Genomic DNA, 18,835 nt, shown 5'->3' with positions numbered 1-18,835 from the left:
GGGCTATGTGAAGCCCCTAGGCCCCTAGGCCTCACCGCGGGCTGTGTGGAGGCCCTAGGCCTCACCACAGGCTGTGTGGAGACCCTAGGCCTCACCGTGGGCTGTGTGAAGCCCCTAGGCCTCACCACAGGCTGTGTGAAGCCCCTAGGCCTCACCGCGGGCTGTGTGAAGCCCCTAGGCCTCACCGTGGGCTGTGTCAAGCCCCTAGGCCCCTAGGCCTCACCGCAGGCTGTGTGAAGCCCTAGGCCCCTAGGCCTCACCGTGGGCTCTGTGAAGCCCCTAGGCCTCACCGTGGGCTGTGTGAAGCCCCTAGGCCCCTAGGCCTCACCGTGGGCTGTGTGAAGCACCTAGGCCCCTAGGCCTCACCGCGGGCTGTGTGAAGCCCCTAGGCCCCTAGGCCTCACCGTGGGCTCTGTGAAGCCCCTAGGCCTCACCGTGGGCTGTGTGAAGCCCCTAGGCCCCTAGGCCCCACCGCAGGCTGTGTGAAGCCCCTAGGCCCCTAGGCCTCACCGCGGGCTGTGTGAAGCCCCTAGGCCCCTAGGCCTCACCGCGGGCTGTGTGAAGCCCCTAGGCCCCTAGGCCTCACCGTGGGCTGTGTGAAGCCCTAGGCCCCTAGGCCTCACCACAGGCTGTGTGGAGGCCCTATGCCTCACCACAGGCTGTATGGAGACCCTAGGCCTCACCGCGGGCTGTGTGAAGCCCCTAGGCCCCTAGGCCTCACCACAGGCTGTGTGAAGCCCCTAGGCCTCACCGCAGGCTGTGTGAAGCCCCTATGCCCCTAGGCCTCACCGTGGGCTCTGTGAATCCCCTAGGCCCCTAGGCCTCACCGTGGGCTGTGTGAAGCCCCTAGGCCCCTAGGCCTCACCGCAGGCTGTGTGAATCCCCTAGGCCCCTAGGCCTCACCGTGGGCTGTGTGAAGCCCCTAGGCCCCTAGGCCTCACCACAGGCTGCGTGAAGCCCCTAGGCCTCACCGCGGGCTGTGTGAAGCCCCTAGGCCCCTAGGCCTCACCGTGGACTCTGTGAATCCCCTAGGCCCCTAGGCCTCACCGTGGGCTGTGTGAAGCCCCTAGGCCCCTAGGCCTCACCGCGGGCTGTGTGAATCCCCTAGGCCCCTAGGCCTCACCGCGGGCTGTGTGAATCCCCTAGGCCCCTAGGCCTCACCGCGGGCTGTGTGAAGCCCCTAGGCCCCTAGGCCTCACCGCGGGCTGTGTGAAGCCCCTAGACCCCTAGGCCTCACCGCGGGTTGTGTGAAGCCCCTAGGCCCCTAGGCCTCACCGCGGGCTGTGTGAAGCCCCTAGGCCCCTAGGCCTCACCACAGGCTGTGTGAAGCCCCTAGGCCTCACCACAGGCTGTGTGAAGCCCCTAGGCCTCACCGCGGGCTGTGTGAAGCCCCTAGGCCTCACCACAGGCTGTGTGAAGCCCTAGGCCCCTAGGCCTCACCACAGGCTGTGTGAAGCCCCTAGGCCTCACCGTGGGCTCTGTGAAGCCCCTAGGCCCCACCGCAGGCTGTGTGAAGCCCCTAGGCCTCACCGTGGGCTGTGTGAAGCCCCTAGGCCCCACCGCAGGCTGTGTGAAGCCCCTAGGCCTCACCGCGGGCTGTGTGAAGCCCCTAGGCCTCACCACAGGCTGTGTGAAGCCCTAGGCCCCTAGGCCTCACCACAGGCTGTGTGAAGCCCCTAGGCCTCACCGTGGGCTCTGTGAAGCCCCTAGGCCCCACCGCAGGCTGTGTGAAGCCCCTAGGCCTCACCGCGGGCTGTGTGAAGCCCCTAGGCCCCACCGCAGGCTGTGTGAAGCCCCTAGGCCTCACCACAGGCTGTGTGAAGCCCCTAGGCCCCTAGGCCTCACCGCGGGCTGTCTGAGTTCGAGGCTCGGGTGGTGAGCGTGAGGGGCTGGTGCTGGTGAGTGGTGGTGAGCGTGAGGGGCTGGTGCTGGTGAGTGGTGGTGAGCGTGAGGGGCTGGTGCTGGTGAGTGGTGGTGAGCGTGAGGGGCTGGTGCTGGCGAGTGGTGGTGAGCGTTTGGTGCCCTTCGCGGCCGTGGTGAGTGCAGCTGGTGAGCTGCTGACTGCCGGGATGACGCTGGAAATTGGTGAGGAGGTCACCGCCGCTCACCTCCTCCTGGCCGCTAAGAACGGCAACGCCAAGGCGGAGGCCGTGATCCAGTACGGTAAGGAGCGCTGCTCACCGCTGACGCTCACCGCTCACCGCTAACGCTCACCGCTAACGCTCACCACTCACCACTACCGCTCACCACTACTACTACCACTCACCATTAACGCTCACCGCTAACGCTCACCACTCACCACTACCGCTCACCAATACCACTACCGCTCACCACTCACCACTACCACTCACCACTACCACTCACCACTACTACTACCACTCACCATTAACGCTCACCGCTAACGCTCACCACTACCACTCACCACTACCACTCACCACTACCACTCACCACTACCGCTCACCACTACCACTCACCACTACCACTCACCACTCACCGCTACCGCTCACCACTACCGCTCACCACTACCACTCACCACTACCACTCACCGCTACCACTCACCGCTACCACTCACCACTACCACTCACCACTACCACTCACCACCACTCACCACTCACCACTACCACTCACCACTACCACTCACCACTACCACTCACCACTACCACTCACCACTCACCACTACCACTCACCACTACCACTCACCACTACCACTCACCACTCACCGCTACCACTCACCACTACCACTCACCACTACCACTCACCACTACCACTCACCACTCACCACTACCACTCACCACTACCACTCACCAATACCACTCACCACTACCACCACCACTACCACTCACCGCTACCACTCACCACTACCACTCCCCAATACCACTACCGCTCACCACTCACCACTACCACTCACCACTACCACTCACCACTCACCACTACCACCACCACTACCACTCACCACTAACACTCACCACTCACCACTACCACTCACCACTACCACTCACCACTCACCATTAACGCTCACCGCTACCACTCACCACTACCACTCACCACTACCACTCACCACTACCACTCATCACTCACCACTCACCACTACCCTCACCACTACCACTAACACTCACCACTACCACTCACCACTACCACTCACCACTACTACTACCACTCACCATTAACGCTCACCGCTAACGCTCACCGCTAACGCTCACCACTCACCACTACCACTCACCACTACCACTCACCAATACCACTACCGCTCACCACTCACCACTAACACTCACCACTACCACTCACCACTACCACTCACCACTCACCACTTACCACTACCACTCACCACTACCACTCACCAATACCACTCACCACTACCGCTCACCACTCACCACTACCACTCACCACTACCACTCACCACTACCACTCACCACTCACCACTACCACTCACCAATACCACTACCACCACCACCACTCACCACTACCACTCACCACTCACCACTACTGCTCACCACTACCACTCACCACTACCACTCACCACTGCCACTCACCACTACCACTCACCACTACCACTCACCACTACCACCACCACTCACCACTACCACCACCACTACCACTCACCACTACCACTCACCACTACCACTCACCACCACCACTACCACTACCACCACCACTCACCACTACCACCACCACTCACCACTACCACCACCACTACCACTCACCACTACCACTCACCACTACCACTCACCAATACCACTACCACTCACCACTACCACTCACCAATACCGCTCACCACTCACCACTACCACTCACCACTACCACTCACCAATACCACTCACCAATACCACTCACCACCACCACTACCACTCACCACTCACCACTACCACTCACCACTACCACTCACCACTACCACTCACCACTCACCACTACCACTCACCACTACCACTCACCAATACCACTCACCACTACCGCTCACCACTCACCACTACCACTCACCACTACCACTCACCACTACCACTCACCACTCACCACTACCACTCACCAATACCACTACCACCACCACCACTCACCACTACCACTCACCACTCACCACTACTGCTCACCACTACCACTCACCACTACCACTCACCACTGCCACTCACCACTACCACTCACCACTACCACTCACCACTACCACCACCACTCACCACTACCACCACCACTACCACCACCACTACCACTCACCACTACCACTCACCACTACCACTCACCACTACCACCACCACTCGCCACTACCACTCACCAATACCACTACCACCACCACCACTCACCACTACCACTCACCACTCACCACTACCGCTCACCACTCACCACTACTGCTCACCACTACCACTCACCACTACCACTCACCACTGCCACTCACCACTACCACTCACCACTACCACTCACCACTACCACCACCACTCACCACTACCACCACCACTACCACTCACCACTACCACTCACCACTACCACTCACCAATACCACTACCACTCACCACTACCACTCACCAATACCGCTCACCACTCACCACTACCACTCACCACTACCACTCACCAATACCACTCACCAATACCACTCACCACCACCACTACCACTCACCACTCACCACTACCACTCACCACTACCACTCACCACTACCACTCACTACTACCACTCACCACTACCACTCACCACTACCACTCACCACTACCACTCACCACTCACCACTACCACTCACCACTACCGCTCACCACTCACCACTACCACTCACCACTACCACCACCACTCACCACTACTACTACCACTCACCACTACCACTCACCACTACCACTCACCACTACCACCACCACTACCACTCACCACTACCACTCACCACTACCACCACCACTACCACTCACTACTACCACTCACCACTACCACTCACCACTACCACTCACCACTCACCACTACCACCACCACTACCACTCACCACTCACCGCTACCACTCACCACTACCACTCACCACTACCGCTCACCACTCACCACTACCACTCACCACTACCACTCACCACTACCACTCACCACTCACCACTACCACCACCACTCACCACTACCACTCACCACTACTACTACCACTCACCATTAACGCTCACCGCTAACGCTCACCGCTAACGCTCACCACTCACCACCACCACTCACCACTACCACTCACCACTCACCACTACCACTCACCACTACCACTTACCGCTACCACTCACCACTACCACTCACCACTACCACTCACCACTAACACTCACCACTACCACTCACCACCGTGGTGAGGCTGCTGCCTGGTGAGTGAGTGAGTGGCTGAGTGACTGAGTGAGTGGTGAGTGACTGACTGACTGAGTGAGTGGCTGGGTGAGTGATTAAGTGGATGAGTGGGTGAGTGAGTGAGTGGTTGAGTGACTGAGTGAGTGGCTGGGTGAGTGACTGACTGACTGAGTGAGTGAGTGAGTGGCTGAGTGACTGAGTGAGTGAGTGAGTGGCTGAGTGACTGAGTGAGTGACTGACTGACTGAGTGAGTGGCTGGGTGAGTGACTGAGTGAGTGACTGAGTGACTGAGTAGTTGAGTGAGTAAGTGGCTGAGTGACTGAGTGAGTGACTGAGTGAGTGACTGAGTGACTGACTGAGTGACTGAGTGAGTGAGTGAGTGACTGAGTGAGTGACTGACTGAATGAGTGACTGAGTGACTGACTGACTGACTGAATGAGTGACTGAGTGACTGACTGACTGAGTGACTGAGCGAGTGACTGACTGACTGAGTGACTGACTGAGTGACTGAGTGAGTGACTGACTGAGTGACTGAATGAGTGACTGACTGACCGACCGACCGAACCAACCAACTCACCAACCTCTCTCCTCCTCCTCCATCCCTCCATATCGCTCCACCACCACCACCACCACCTCCACCACCACCACCACAGCGGGCCGTGCCCTGGGTGTGGCCGTGGTTAGTCTGCTCCACACCGTCAACCCGTCGCTCGTGGTCCTCTGCGGCCTCCTCTCCGGCGTCTACGAGGCCCCCGTGGGCCAAGCCGTGGCCCTCAGGGCCCTCCCCGGAGGCCCGGGGAGGCCGCACGCCGCCCGGGTGGTGACGTCCCGCCTGGCCGAGCCCGCGCTGATGGGGGCGGCGAGCATGGTGCTGGACTACGGCAGTCGGAGGACGTACTGACTGGGTCGGTCGGTCGGTCGGTCGGTCGGGCGGTCAGTCAGGCAGTCAGGCAGTCAGGCAGTCAGTCAGTCACTCAGTCAGTCAGTCAGTCACTCAGTCAGTCACTCAGTCAGTCACTCACTCAGTCACTCAGTCACTCGTCAGTCAGTCAGTCAGTCACTCAGTCACTCATTCAGTCAGTCACTCACTCAGTCACTCACTCACTCAGTCACTCAGTCAGTCAGTCAGTCACTCAGTCACTCATTCAGTCAGTCACTCACTCAGTCACTCATTCAGTCAGTCAGTCACTCAGTCAGTCACTCAGTCAGTCAGTCAGTCACTCAGTCAGTCACTCACTCAGTCACTCACTCAGTCAGTCACTCACTCCCGTGATGACCCACACGGTGGTGAGCAGTCAGTGGCTCAGTCAGTCACTCAGTCAGTGGCTCAATCGGTCAGGCAGTCAGTTAGTCAGTCACTCGGTCAGTTAGTCAGTCAGTGGCTCAGTCAGTCACTCAGTCAGTGGCTCAGTCGGTCAGGCAGTCAGTCAGGCAGTCACTCGGTCAGTTAGTCAGTCAGTGGCTCAGTCAGTGGCTCAGTCAATGGCTCAGTCGGTCAGGCAGTCAGTCAGTCAGTCACTCAGTCACTCGGTCAGTCAGTCAGTCAGTGGCTCAGTCAGTCAGTTAGTTAGTCAGTGGCTCAGTCAGTGGCTCAGTCAGTGGCTCAGTTAGTGGCTCAGTCGGTCAGGCAGTCAGTCAGTCAGTCAGTCAGTCACTCACTCAGTAAGTCAGTCACTCACTCAGTAGCTCACTCAATCAGTAGCTCACTCAATAGCTCACTCAGTCACTCAGTCAGTGGCTCAGTCGGTCAGGCAGTCAGTCAGTCACTCAGGCAGTGGCTCAGTCAGTCACTCAGTTAGTTAGTCAGTGGCTCAGTCAGTGGCTCAGTCAGTGGCTCAGTCAGTCAGGCAGTCAGTCAGTCAGGCAGTCACTCGGTCAGTTAGTCAGTCAGTGGCTCAGTCAGTGGCTCAGTCAGTGGCTCAGTCAGTCAGGCAGTCAGTCAGTCACTCAGTCACTCAGTCAGTTAGTCAGTCAGTGGCTCAGTCAGTCACTCGGTCAGTCACTCAGTCAGTCACTCAGTCGCTCAGTCAGTGGCTCAGTCAGTGGCTCAGTCGGTCAGGCAGTCAGTCAGTCACTCACTCAGTCGCTCGGTCAGTCGCTCGGTCGGTCGGTCACTGGCTCAGTCGGTCAGGCAGTCAGTCGGTCAGTTAGTCAGTAGCTCAGTCAGTGACTCAGTCGGTCAGTCAGTCACTCACTCAGTCACTCGGTCAGTTAGTCAGTCAGTCACTCAGTCAGTCACTCGATCAGTCAGTGGCTCAGTCAGTGGCTCAGTCAGTGGCTCAGTCAGTGGCTCAGTCGGTCAGTCAGTCACTCACTCAGTCACTCGGTCAGTTAGTCAGTCAGTGGCTCAGTCAGTGGCTCAGTCAGTCACTCAGTCAGTGGCTCAGTCAGTGGCTCAGTCAGTCAATCACTCACTCAGTTGCTCACTCAGTCAGTGGCTCAGTCAGTGGCTCAGTCAGTGGCTCAGTCAGGCAGTCAGTCACTCAGTCAGTCACTCACTCAGTCAGTCAGTCACTCACTCAGTCGCTCGCTCAGTCAGTGGCTCAGTCAGTGGCTCAGTCAGTGGCTCAGTCGGTCAGGCAGTCAGTCAGTCACTCAGTCAGTCACTCAGTCACTCGGTCAGTTAGTCAGTCAGTGGCTCAGTCAGTGGCTCAGTCAGTCACTCAGTCAGTGGCTCAGTCAGTGGCTCAGTCAGTGGCTCAGTCGGTCAGGCAGTCAGTCACTCAGTCAGTCAGTCACTCAGTCAGTCACTCACTCAGTCACTCGGTCAGTTAGTCAGTCAGTGGCTCAGTCAGTCACTCAGTCAGTGGCTCAGTCAGTGGCTCAGTCAGGCAGTCAGTCAGTCAGTCACTCACTCAGTCGCTCAGTCAGTGGCTCAGTCAGTCACTCAGTCAGTCACTCACTCAATCAGCAGCTCACTCAAACACTCACTCAGTCAGTCACTCACTCAGTCAGTCGCTCACTCAATCAGTAGCTTACTCAATCAGTAGCTCACTCAATCAGTAGCTCACTCAAACACTCACTCAGTCAGTCGCTCAGTCACTCGCTCAGTCACTCGCTCAGTCACTCGCTCGCTCAGCCAGTCACTCGCTCAATCACTCAGTCACTCGCTCAGTCATTCGCTCAGTCGCTCACTCAGTCGCTCACTCACTCGCTCAGTCACTCACTGAGTCACTCAGTCAGTCACTCGCTCAGTCAGTCACTCAGTCAGTCAGTTAGTCGCTCACTCAGTCACTCAGTCACTCGCTCACTCAGTCAGTCACTCAGTCAGTCACTCAGTCACTTGCTCACTCAGTCAGTCACTTGCTCAGTCTCTCAGTCAGTCACTCAGTCAGTCGCTCACTCAGTCGGTCAGTCGCTCATTCACTCACAGAAACACACAGAGACAAGAGACACAAAGACACACACACAGAGACACAGAGAGACACACACAGAGACACACAGTCAGTCGCCCACTCAGTCACTCACTCGTTCAGTCATTCACTCACTCACTCAGTCAGTAGCTCAGTCAGTCACTCAGTCACTCGCTCAGTCACTCAGTCAGTCATTCAGTCACTCAGTCAGTCACTCACTCAGTCAGTCACTCAGTCACTCAGTCAGTTAGTCAGTCAGTCACTCAGTCAGTCACTCAATCAGTCACTCAGTCAGTCACTCAGTCAGTCAGTCGCTCAGCCAGTCACTCAGTCAGCCAGTCAGTCACTCAGTCACTCACTCGCTCAGTCAGTCGCTCAGTCACTCAGTAGCTCACTCACTCACTCGCTCAGTCAGTCGCTTGCTCACTCACTCAGTCAGTCACTCAGCCAGTCAGTCAGTCAGTCGCTCAGTCAGTCGCTCAGTCACTCAGTCAGTTAGTCAGTCACTCACTCACCCACCCACTCATTCACTTACTCACTCGCCCACTCGCTCAGTCAGTCAGTCAGTCACTCAGTCACTCGCTCAGTCAGTCACTCAGTCAGTCAGTAGCTCGCTCAGCCAGTCACTCAGTCAGTCACTCAGTCACTCGCTCAGTCAGTCAGTCACTCAGTCAGTCACTCAGTCAGTCAGTCGCTCACTCAGCCAGTCACTCAGCCAGTCACTCAGCCAGTCACTCAGTCTGTCAGTCACTCAGTCAGTCAGTCAGTCAGTTAGTCAGTCACTCGTTCAGTCAGTCAGTGGCTCAGTCAGTCACTCAGTCAGTCACTCACTCAGTCAGTCAGTCACTCAGCCAGTCACTCAGTCAGTCACTTGCTCACTCAGTCACTCGCTCAGTCACTCAGTCAGTCACTCAGTCAGTTAGTCGCTCACTCAGTCACTCGCTCACTCAGTCAGTCACTCAGTCAGTCGCTCACTCAGTCGGTCAGTCGCTCACTCAATCACAGAAACACAGAGAGACACATAGAGACACAAAGACACACACACAGAGACACACACACAGACACAGAGACACAGAGATACACACACAGTCACAGAGACACACAGAGAGACACAGAGACTTACAGAGACCCACAGAGACTCACAGAGGCACACAGAGACACACAGAGACTCAGAGACCCACAGAGACTCACAGAGACACTCACAGAGACACAGAGACTCACAGAGACCCACAGAGACTCACAGAGACCCACAGAGACTCACAGAGACACAGAGACACACAGAGAGACACACAGACACAGAGAGACACATACAGAGACACACACAGAGACACAGAGAGAGACACACAGAGACACACACAGAGAGACACACAGACACACACAGACACACACAGAGACACAGAGAGACACACACAGAGACACACACAGAGACACACAGTCAGTCGCCCACTCAATCAGTTACTCACTCGCTCAGTCATTCACTCAGTCAGTCAGTCGCTCAGTCAGTCGCTCACTCAGTCGCTCACTCAGTCATTCACTCAGTCACTCACTCAATCAGTCATTCACTCACTCAGTCATTCACTCACTCAGTCAGTCAGTCGCTCACTCAATCAGTCGCTCACTCAATCAGTCGCTCACTCAGTCAGTCGCTTAGTGAGTCAGTCACTCACTCGCTCAGTCAGTCACTCACTCGCTCAGTCAGTCGCTCACTCACTCACTCAGTCACTCACTCAGTCAGTCACTCACTCAATCAGTCGCTCACTCACTCAGTCACTCACTCAATCAGTCGCTCACTCACTCAGTCATTCACTCACTCACTCAATCAGTCGCTCACTCAATCAGTCGCTCACTCAGTCGCTCACTCAGTCGCTCACTCAGTCACTCGCTCAGTCAGTCGCTCACTCACTCAGTCAGTCACTCACTAAATCGCTCACTCACCCACCCTTCTATCTGGCAACACAACTGAGGGCAAGGATGACCGAGTGACCGACTGTGAACAAACAAAGACTCCGTTGGTAGCTAACTAACGTTAAAAAGGCGGCAGTTTTGTTGCCAGATAAAAGGGATAAAACTACAACAATCATCGATGGCTACATTTCGACTCAAAGCTTTTTTGTCACTTGCAAGGGATTCATATTCTTGGTTCTTTCGGTTAAAGTCACCACTACGTGGAAGGGAAACGATAAAATTAATCAATAAAAAAAAATATATCTAAAACGATAAAAAATTGGGTTTTTTTTTAAACAATAAAAATATATATTGTTTTATATTTTTATTGGTTTATATTTTTATTATTTTATCGGTTTAAATGGGTTTTTTTGTTATTTTATTATTTATTGTTTCCGCTTCTCCGTGACTTTACCGAAAGAACCAATTATCAATGGATGTATTGTCAGTGTGTGTTTTTTTATTTTAATTTTCATCATGACCACAAGTCTACGCGGTTAGTGCAGACACGATTACCTTGTGAAAGGTTTCAGTTTGGTGTTTTAACATCTTAACACAGTGATGTTTTAATATCTTAACACAGAGACGTTTTAGTGCCAGGGAAAAAATGGTTCCCGCCCCTTCCTGTCTAGTCCCCGCCCTCTTCCTGTCTAGTCTCCTCCTCTTCCTGTCTAGTCCCCTCCTCTTCCTGTCTAGTCCCTGCCCCTTCATGTCTAGTCTCTTCCTGTCTAGTCACCTTCCTGTCTAGTCCCCTCCTCTTCCTGTCTAGTCCCCGCCCCCTTCCTGTCTAGTCCCCTCCTCTTCCTGTCTAGTCCCTGCCCCTTCATGTCTAGTCTCTTCCTGTCTAGTCACCTTCCTGTCTAGTCCCCTCCTCTTCCTGTCTAGTCCCCGCCCCCTTCCTGTCTAGTCCCCTCCTCTTCCTGTCTAGTCCCCTCCTCTTCCGGTCTAGTCCCCACTCCTTCATTTCTAGTCCCCTCCTCTTCCTGTCTAGTCTCCTCTTCCTGTCTAGTCCCCTCCCCTTCCTGTCTAGTCCCCTCCCCTTCCTGTCTAGTCCCGCCCCCTTCCTGTCTAGTCCCCTCCTCTTCCTGTCTAGTCCCCTCCTCTTCCTGTCTAGTCCCCCCTCTTCCTGTCTAGTCCCTGCCCCTTCATGTCTAGTCTCTTCCTGTCTAGTCACCTTCCTGTCTAGTCCCCTCCTCTTCCTGTCTAGTCTCCTCCTCTTCCGGTCTAGTCCCCACTCCTTCCTGCCTAGTCCCCTCCTCTTCCTGTCTAGTCCCCTCCTCTTCCTGTCTAGTCCCCTCCTCTTCCTGTCTAGTCCCCTCTTCCTGGCTAGTCCCTGCCCCCTTTCTGTCTAGTCCCCTCCTCTTCCTGTCTACTGTCCTCTTCCTGTCTAGTCCCCTCCTCTTCCTGTCTAGTCCCCTCCTCTTCCTGTCTAGTCCCCTCCTCTTCCGGTCTAGTCCCCTCCTCTTCCTGTCTAGTCCCCTCCTCTTCCTGTCTAGTCCCCTCCTCTTCCTGTCTAGTCCCCTCCTCTTCCTGTCTAGTCCCCTCCTCTTCCTGTCTAGTCCCCTCCTCTTCCTGTCTAGTCTCCTCTTCCTGTCTAGTCCCGCCCCCTTCCTGTCTAGTCCCCCCTCTTCCTGTCTAGTCCCCTCCTCTTCCTGTCTAGTCCCCTCCTCTTCCTGTCTAGTCCCGCCCCCTTCCTGTCTAGTCCCGCCCCCTTCCTGTCTAGTCCCCTCCTCTTCCTGTCTAGTCCCCTCCTCTTCTTGTCTAGTCTTCTCCTCTTCCTGTTTAGTCCCGCCCCCTTCCTGTCTAGTCCCCTCCTCTTCCTGTCTACTGTCCTCTTCCTGTCTAGTCCCCTCCTCTTCCTGTCTAGTCTCCTCTTCCTGTCTAGTCCCGCCCCCTTCCTGTCTAGTCCCCTCCTCTTCCTGTCTAGTCCCCTCCTCTTCCTGTCTAGTCCCGCCCCCTTCCTGTCTAGTCCCCTCCTCTTCCTGTCTAGTCCCGCCCCCTTCCTGTCCAGTCCCCTCCTCTTCCTGTCTAGTCCCCTCCTCTTCCTGTCTAGTCCCGCCCCCTTCCTGTCCAGTCCCCTCCTCTTCCTGTCTAGTCCCCTCCCCTTCCTGTCTAGTCCCGCCCCCTTCCTGTCTAGTCCCCTCCTCTTCCTGTCTAGTCCCCTTCCTGTCTAGTCCCGCCCCCTTCCTGTCTAGTCCCCTCCTCTTCCTGTCTAGTCCCCTCCCCTTCCTGTCTAGTCCCCTCCTCTTCCTGTCTAGTCCCCTCCCCTTCCTGTCCAGTTATAATGACTGGTGATGTTTAGGGATGGTAATGGTGGTGATGTTAGTGGTGATGGTGGTGATCATGATTATGATAGTGGTGATGGTGGTGATGTTAGTGATGATGGTGGTGTTCATGATTATGATGGTGATGTTAGTGGTGATGTTTGCGGCAGGTTGTGGTTATAATTTGGGTCGCATTCCATTATCAATAAAGATATTTCAATAACCCTGTCTCTCTGTGTGTCTCTCTGTGTCTCTGTGTGTCTGTCTGTGTCTGTGTGTTTCTGTGTTTCTCTGTGAGTCTCTGTGTCTCTCTGTCTGTGTCTCTCTGTGTGCCTCTGTCTGTGTCTCTGTGTGTCTGTGTCTCTGTTTCTGTCTGTCTCTGTGTTTGTCTCTGTGTCTCGCTTTGTCTTACTGTCTGTTTCTCTGTGTTTGTGCCTCTGTGTCTGTCTCTCTGTGTCTGTCTCTGTGTCTCTCTGTCTCTGTGTCTGTCTCTGTGTATCTCTGTGTCTGTCTCTGTGTGTATCTTTGTGTGTATCTGTCTCTGTCTATCTTTGTGTGTATCTGTCTCTGTCTCTCTGTGTCTATGAGTTGGTGAGTGGGTGGGTGAGTGACTGAGTTGGTGAGTGGGTGGGTGAGTGATTACACTTTAACCATACTATTTCACAGTATTATAATTTTATTGGATAATACACACATATATCGAATATATTTTCAATTAATTTTACAAAACGGATGTAGAATCACCGCCACAGAGACCCATAGACTCACCACCACACAGAGACCCATAGACTCACCACCACACAGAGACCCATAGACTCACCACCACACAGAGACCCATAGACTCACCACAACACAGAGACCCATAGACTCACCACCACACAGAGACCCATAGACTCACCACCACACAGAGACCCATAGACTCACCACCACACAGAGACCCATAGACTCACCACCACACAGAGACCCATAGACTCACCACCACACAGAAACCCACAGACTCACCACCACACAGAGACCCACAGACTCACCACCACACAGAGACCCACAGACTCACCACCACACAGAGACCCACAGACTCACCACCACACAGAGACCCACAGACTCACCACCACACAGAGACCCATAGACTCACCACCACACAGAGACCCATAGACTCACCACCACACAGAGACCCATAGACTCACCACCACACAGAGACCCATAGACTCACCACCACACAGAGACCCATAGACTCACCACCATACAGAGACCCATAGACTCACCACACAAATAAACTTGATAATTATATATTACTTATATGAAAATCGGATATCAATATACATCGGTTATGATATACTCCGGTACAATATACATAGATTCCACGATAGTAAAATAGTAGTCACATATTATAAAATTAATTATGTTCCAACCTCCTAAGCCGTGAACAAGGTACTGGTAACGGATCATTGCAATCACGAAAACTTCAAATCTAGGGATGAACCACATCAAGTTTGAACTGCTGTGATTCTCACCCACTCACTCACTCACCCACTCACTCACCCACCCACCCACCCACCCACTCACCCACTCACCCACTCACTCACTCACTCACCCACTCACTCACCCACCCACTCACCCACTCACTCACTCACCCACTCACTCACTCACTCACCCACCCACTCACCCACTCACCCACTCACTCACCCACCCACTCACCCACTCACCCACTCACTCACTCACCCACTCACTCACCCACCCACTCACCCACTCACTCACTCACCCACTCACTCACCCACCCACTCACCCACTCACTCACTCACTCACCCACTCACTCACCCACTCACCCACTCACTCACTCACCCACTCACTCACCCACTCACCCACTCACTCACCCACCCACCCACTCACCCACCCACCCACTCACCCACTCACTCACTTACTCACCCACCCACTCACTCACCCACTCACCCACCCACTCACTCACCCACCCACTCACTCACCCACTCACTCACTCACCCACCCACTCACTCACCCACCCACTCACTCACCCACCCACTCACCCACCCACTCACTCACCCACTCACTCACCCACTCACCCACCCACGCTCACCCACTCACTCATTCACCCACTCACCCACCCACTCACTCACACACTCACCCACCCACCTACTCACTCACCCACTCACTCACCCACTCACTCACCACTCACCCTACACCAGCATGGCTATGAGACCACTCACATCAAGACCCTCAGACTCTTCCGGAGGGCATGACCGCGATGGTGGCGATGATGATGATGGCGGTGATGGCGGTGATGGCGATGATGGGAAAATTAACGGCCATGATGGTATAGCCAGAGATACAAAACAACCACCGTCACCACCACCTCCACCACCACCACCACCTCCACCACCACCTCCACCACCACCACCACCACCTCCACCACCACCACCATCACCACCACCACCATCACCACCACCATCACCACCATCACCACCACCTCCACCACCACCACCACCACCATCACCACCACCATCACCACCATCACCACCACCTCCACCACCACCACCACCGTCACCACCATCACCACCGTCACCATCACCACCACCACCACCATCACGTGTGTACGAGCGCCAGCCGGAGTGATTCCCGCTGCTGATGGACCTCCAATCAAGGCCGAGGACTTTGACCAGGTCCAGCTGCAGCAAAGTGGTGGTGGTGGTGGTGGTGGTTGAGGTGGAGGACTTGGGAGAGGTGATCGGCCAGACGGTACCGAAATGGAATTCACCATCCCCACCACCATCACCACCACCACCACCATCACCGCCACCATAACCATCACCACCACCACCACCATCACCGCCACCATAACCATCACCGTCACCACCATCACCACCGTCACCACAACCACCACCACAACAACCACCACCACCACGGCAGACAGAATAAGGCATCAACATCGTGGTGGATGATGATGATGGTGATGATGGTTGTTGTGGTGATGGTGGTGGTGGTGGTGGTGATGGTGCTAGCAAGTGGAATTCATTGCCACCACCACCACCACCACCACTCCTCACCATCAGCCCCCTCTCCTCATCCAGCTCCTCCTCACCACCGCTCACCACCTCCTCCTCCTCCTCCTCCTCCTCCTCCTCACCACCGCTCACCACCTCCACCACCTCCACACCAACAATGGAAATTCGGGAGCTTGGCATGGAAATTCTAGCATAGAAGCCATCACCGCCAACAACTCCTCCACCACAACCACAACCAACAACTCCACCACCACCAACTCCACCACCACCAACTCCACCACCACCAACTCCACCACAAACACCACCAACAACTCCACCACCACCAACTCCACCACCACCAACTCCACCACAACCACCAACTCCACCACAACCACAACCAACAACTCCACCACCACCAACAACTCCACCACCACCACCACCAACTCCATCACAAACACAACCAACAACTCCACCACCACCACCACCAACTCCACCACCACCAACTCCACCACAACCACAACCAACAACTCCACCACCACCACCAACTCCACCACCACCAACTCCATCACAAACACCACCAACAACTCCACCACCACCAACTCCACCACCACCAACTCCACCACAACCACAACCAACAACTCCACCACCACCAACTCCACCACCACCAACTCCACCACAACCACAACCAACAACTCCACCACCACCAACTCCACCACCACCAACTCCACCACAACCACAACCAACAACTCCACCACTACCAACTCCACCACCACAAACACAACCAACAACTCCACCACCACCAACTCCACCACCATCACAACAACCACAACCAACTCCACCACCACCACCACAAACTCCACCACCAAATTCTCGAAATCCACCACAACCACCACCACCACCACAAACTCCATCACCAAATTCTCCAAATCCACCACAACCACCACCACCAGCACCACCACCAGCACCACCAGCACCATGATGATGATGAGCGTGAGTGACTAAGTCGTTGTTGATGTTGCTGTGGTGGTGGTTGTTGATGTTGTTGTGGTGGTGGTTGTTGATGTTGTTGTTGTGGTGGTTGTTGTGCTGCTTGTTGTTGTTGTTGTGTTTTTGAGCGAAGTGGAAGCCGCTTTGGTACGGGTGCTGGATCACTCGCTGGGCACGCTTGGCATTACGGGCACGATTATGACGATGTTGTTGTGGTTGTGGTTGTTGTGGTTGTTGTTGTGGTTGTTGTGGTTGTTGTTGTGGTTGTTGTTGTGGTTGTTGTTGTGGTTGTTGTTGTGGTTGATGCAGGAAGCCATCAAGCCTGGCATCCGCCCGGCACGACATCCACGTCACCTCGCTACCGAGCTCCGGCGGTGATGGTGGTGGTGATGGCGGTGGTGGTGGTGGTGATGGTGGTGGTGGCGTAGTGGTGCTGACGACGTTCCAGGTGCAGCAGGAGGCTTCGCGCGAGGAAGATTTGTCGCTGGGTTCCATCAGCGACGAAGTGGACGAGGTGGAGTGAAGACCGGACTAGGGAGGAGGTGGGTGAGGAGGTGAGGTGGTGGTGAGGTGGTGGTGAGGTGGTGGTGGTGAGGTGGTGGTGAGGTGGTGGTGAGGTGGTGGTGGTGAGGTGGTGGTGAGCCTCTGTGTAGACTCACCACACACTCACCACATTCACCACTACACTACACTATACACTACTACACTACTATACACTACTACACTACTACACTACACTACTATACTACACTATACACTATACACTACACTATACACTACTACACTACTACACTACACTATACACTACTATACTACACTATACACTATACACTACTACACTACACTATACACTACTACACTACTATACACTACTACACTACACTATACATTACTACACTACACTATAGACTACTACACTACACTATACACTACTACACTACACTACTATACACTACTACACTACTACACTACACTATACACTACTATACTACACTATACACTACACTATACACTACTACACTACACTATACACTACTACACTACTATACACTACTACACTACACTATACATTACTACACTACACTATACACTACTACACTACACTATACACTACTACACTACACTATACACTACTACACTACACTATACACTACTATACTACACTATACACTATACACTACTACACTATACACTACTACACTATACACTACTACACTACACTATACACTACTACACTACACTATACACTACTACACTACACTATACACTACTACACTACACTATACACTACTACACTACACTATACACTACTACACTATACACTACTACACTACACTATACACTACTACACTATACACTACTACACTATACACTACTACACTATACACTACTACACTACACTATACACTACTACACTATACACACTCACCACTCACCACACACTCACCACACACTCACCACACACTCACCACACCCTCACCACACACTCACAGACACACACCACACACTCACCACACTCACCACACACTCACCACACACTCACCACACTCACCACACACTCACACACACTCACCACACACTCACCACACACTCACCACACACTCACCACACACTCACTCACCACACACACACACACTCACCACACACTCACCACACACTCACCACACACTCACCACACACTCACCACACACTCACCACACACTCACCACACACTCACCACACACTCACTCACCACACACACACACACTCACCACACACTCACCACACACTCACCACACACTCACCACACACTCACCACACACTCACCACACACTCACCACACACTCACTCACCACACACACACACACTCACCACACACTCACCACACACTCACCACACACTCACCACACCCTCACCACACACACACACACACTCACCACTCACTCACCACACACTCACCACACACTCACCACACACTCACCACACACACACCACACACACACACTCACCACACACTCACCACACACTCACACCACCCTCACC

At 54.3% G+C, this 18,835-nt stretch overlaps 2 protein-coding genes across 2 annotated transcripts in view; one reads left to right on the top strand and one right to left on the bottom strand.

The window, feature by feature from the left end:
* GNE (glucosamine (UDP-N-acetyl)-2-epimerase/N-acetylmannosamine kinase) overlaps positions 1–13,056 on the top strand; it is a 74,766-nt gene extending 61,710 nt beyond the window's left edge. The window contains exons 13-14 of the mRNA XM_076057939.1: positions 2,047–2,163; positions 5,926–13,056. Coding sequence (XP_075914054.1) covers positions 2,047–2,163; positions 5,926–6,173 — 365 coding nt within the window. The 3' untranslated portion in view covers positions 6,174–13,056. The remainder of the gene's footprint in view (positions 1–2,046; positions 2,164–5,925) is intronic.
* A 2,240-nt stretch (positions 13,057–15,296) lies between these two features.
* LOC142907931 (uncharacterized) overlaps positions 15,297–18,835 on the bottom strand; it is a 39,473-nt gene continuing 35,934 nt past the window's right edge. The window contains exon 4 of the mRNA XM_076057938.1: positions 15,297–17,344. Within this exon, the coding sequence (XP_075914053.1) occupies positions 15,976–16,803 (828 nt within the window). The 5' untranslated portion in view covers positions 16,804–17,344 and the 3' untranslated portion in view covers positions 15,297–15,975. The remainder of the gene's footprint in view (positions 17,345–18,835) is intronic.

This window comes from Petromyzon marinus, chromosome 85 (assembly GCF_048934315.1).
Source record: "Petromyzon marinus isolate PM22_M1 ecotype Great Lakes invasive population chromosome 85, UKy_Petmar_22M1.pri1.0, whole genome shotgun sequence".
Lineage (NCBI taxonomy): Eukaryota > Metazoa > Chordata > Hyperoartia > Petromyzontiformes > Petromyzontidae > Petromyzon > Petromyzon marinus.
Note: the sequence above shows the minus strand (reverse complement) of the source record. Positions and strands in the feature narration are given on the sequence as shown.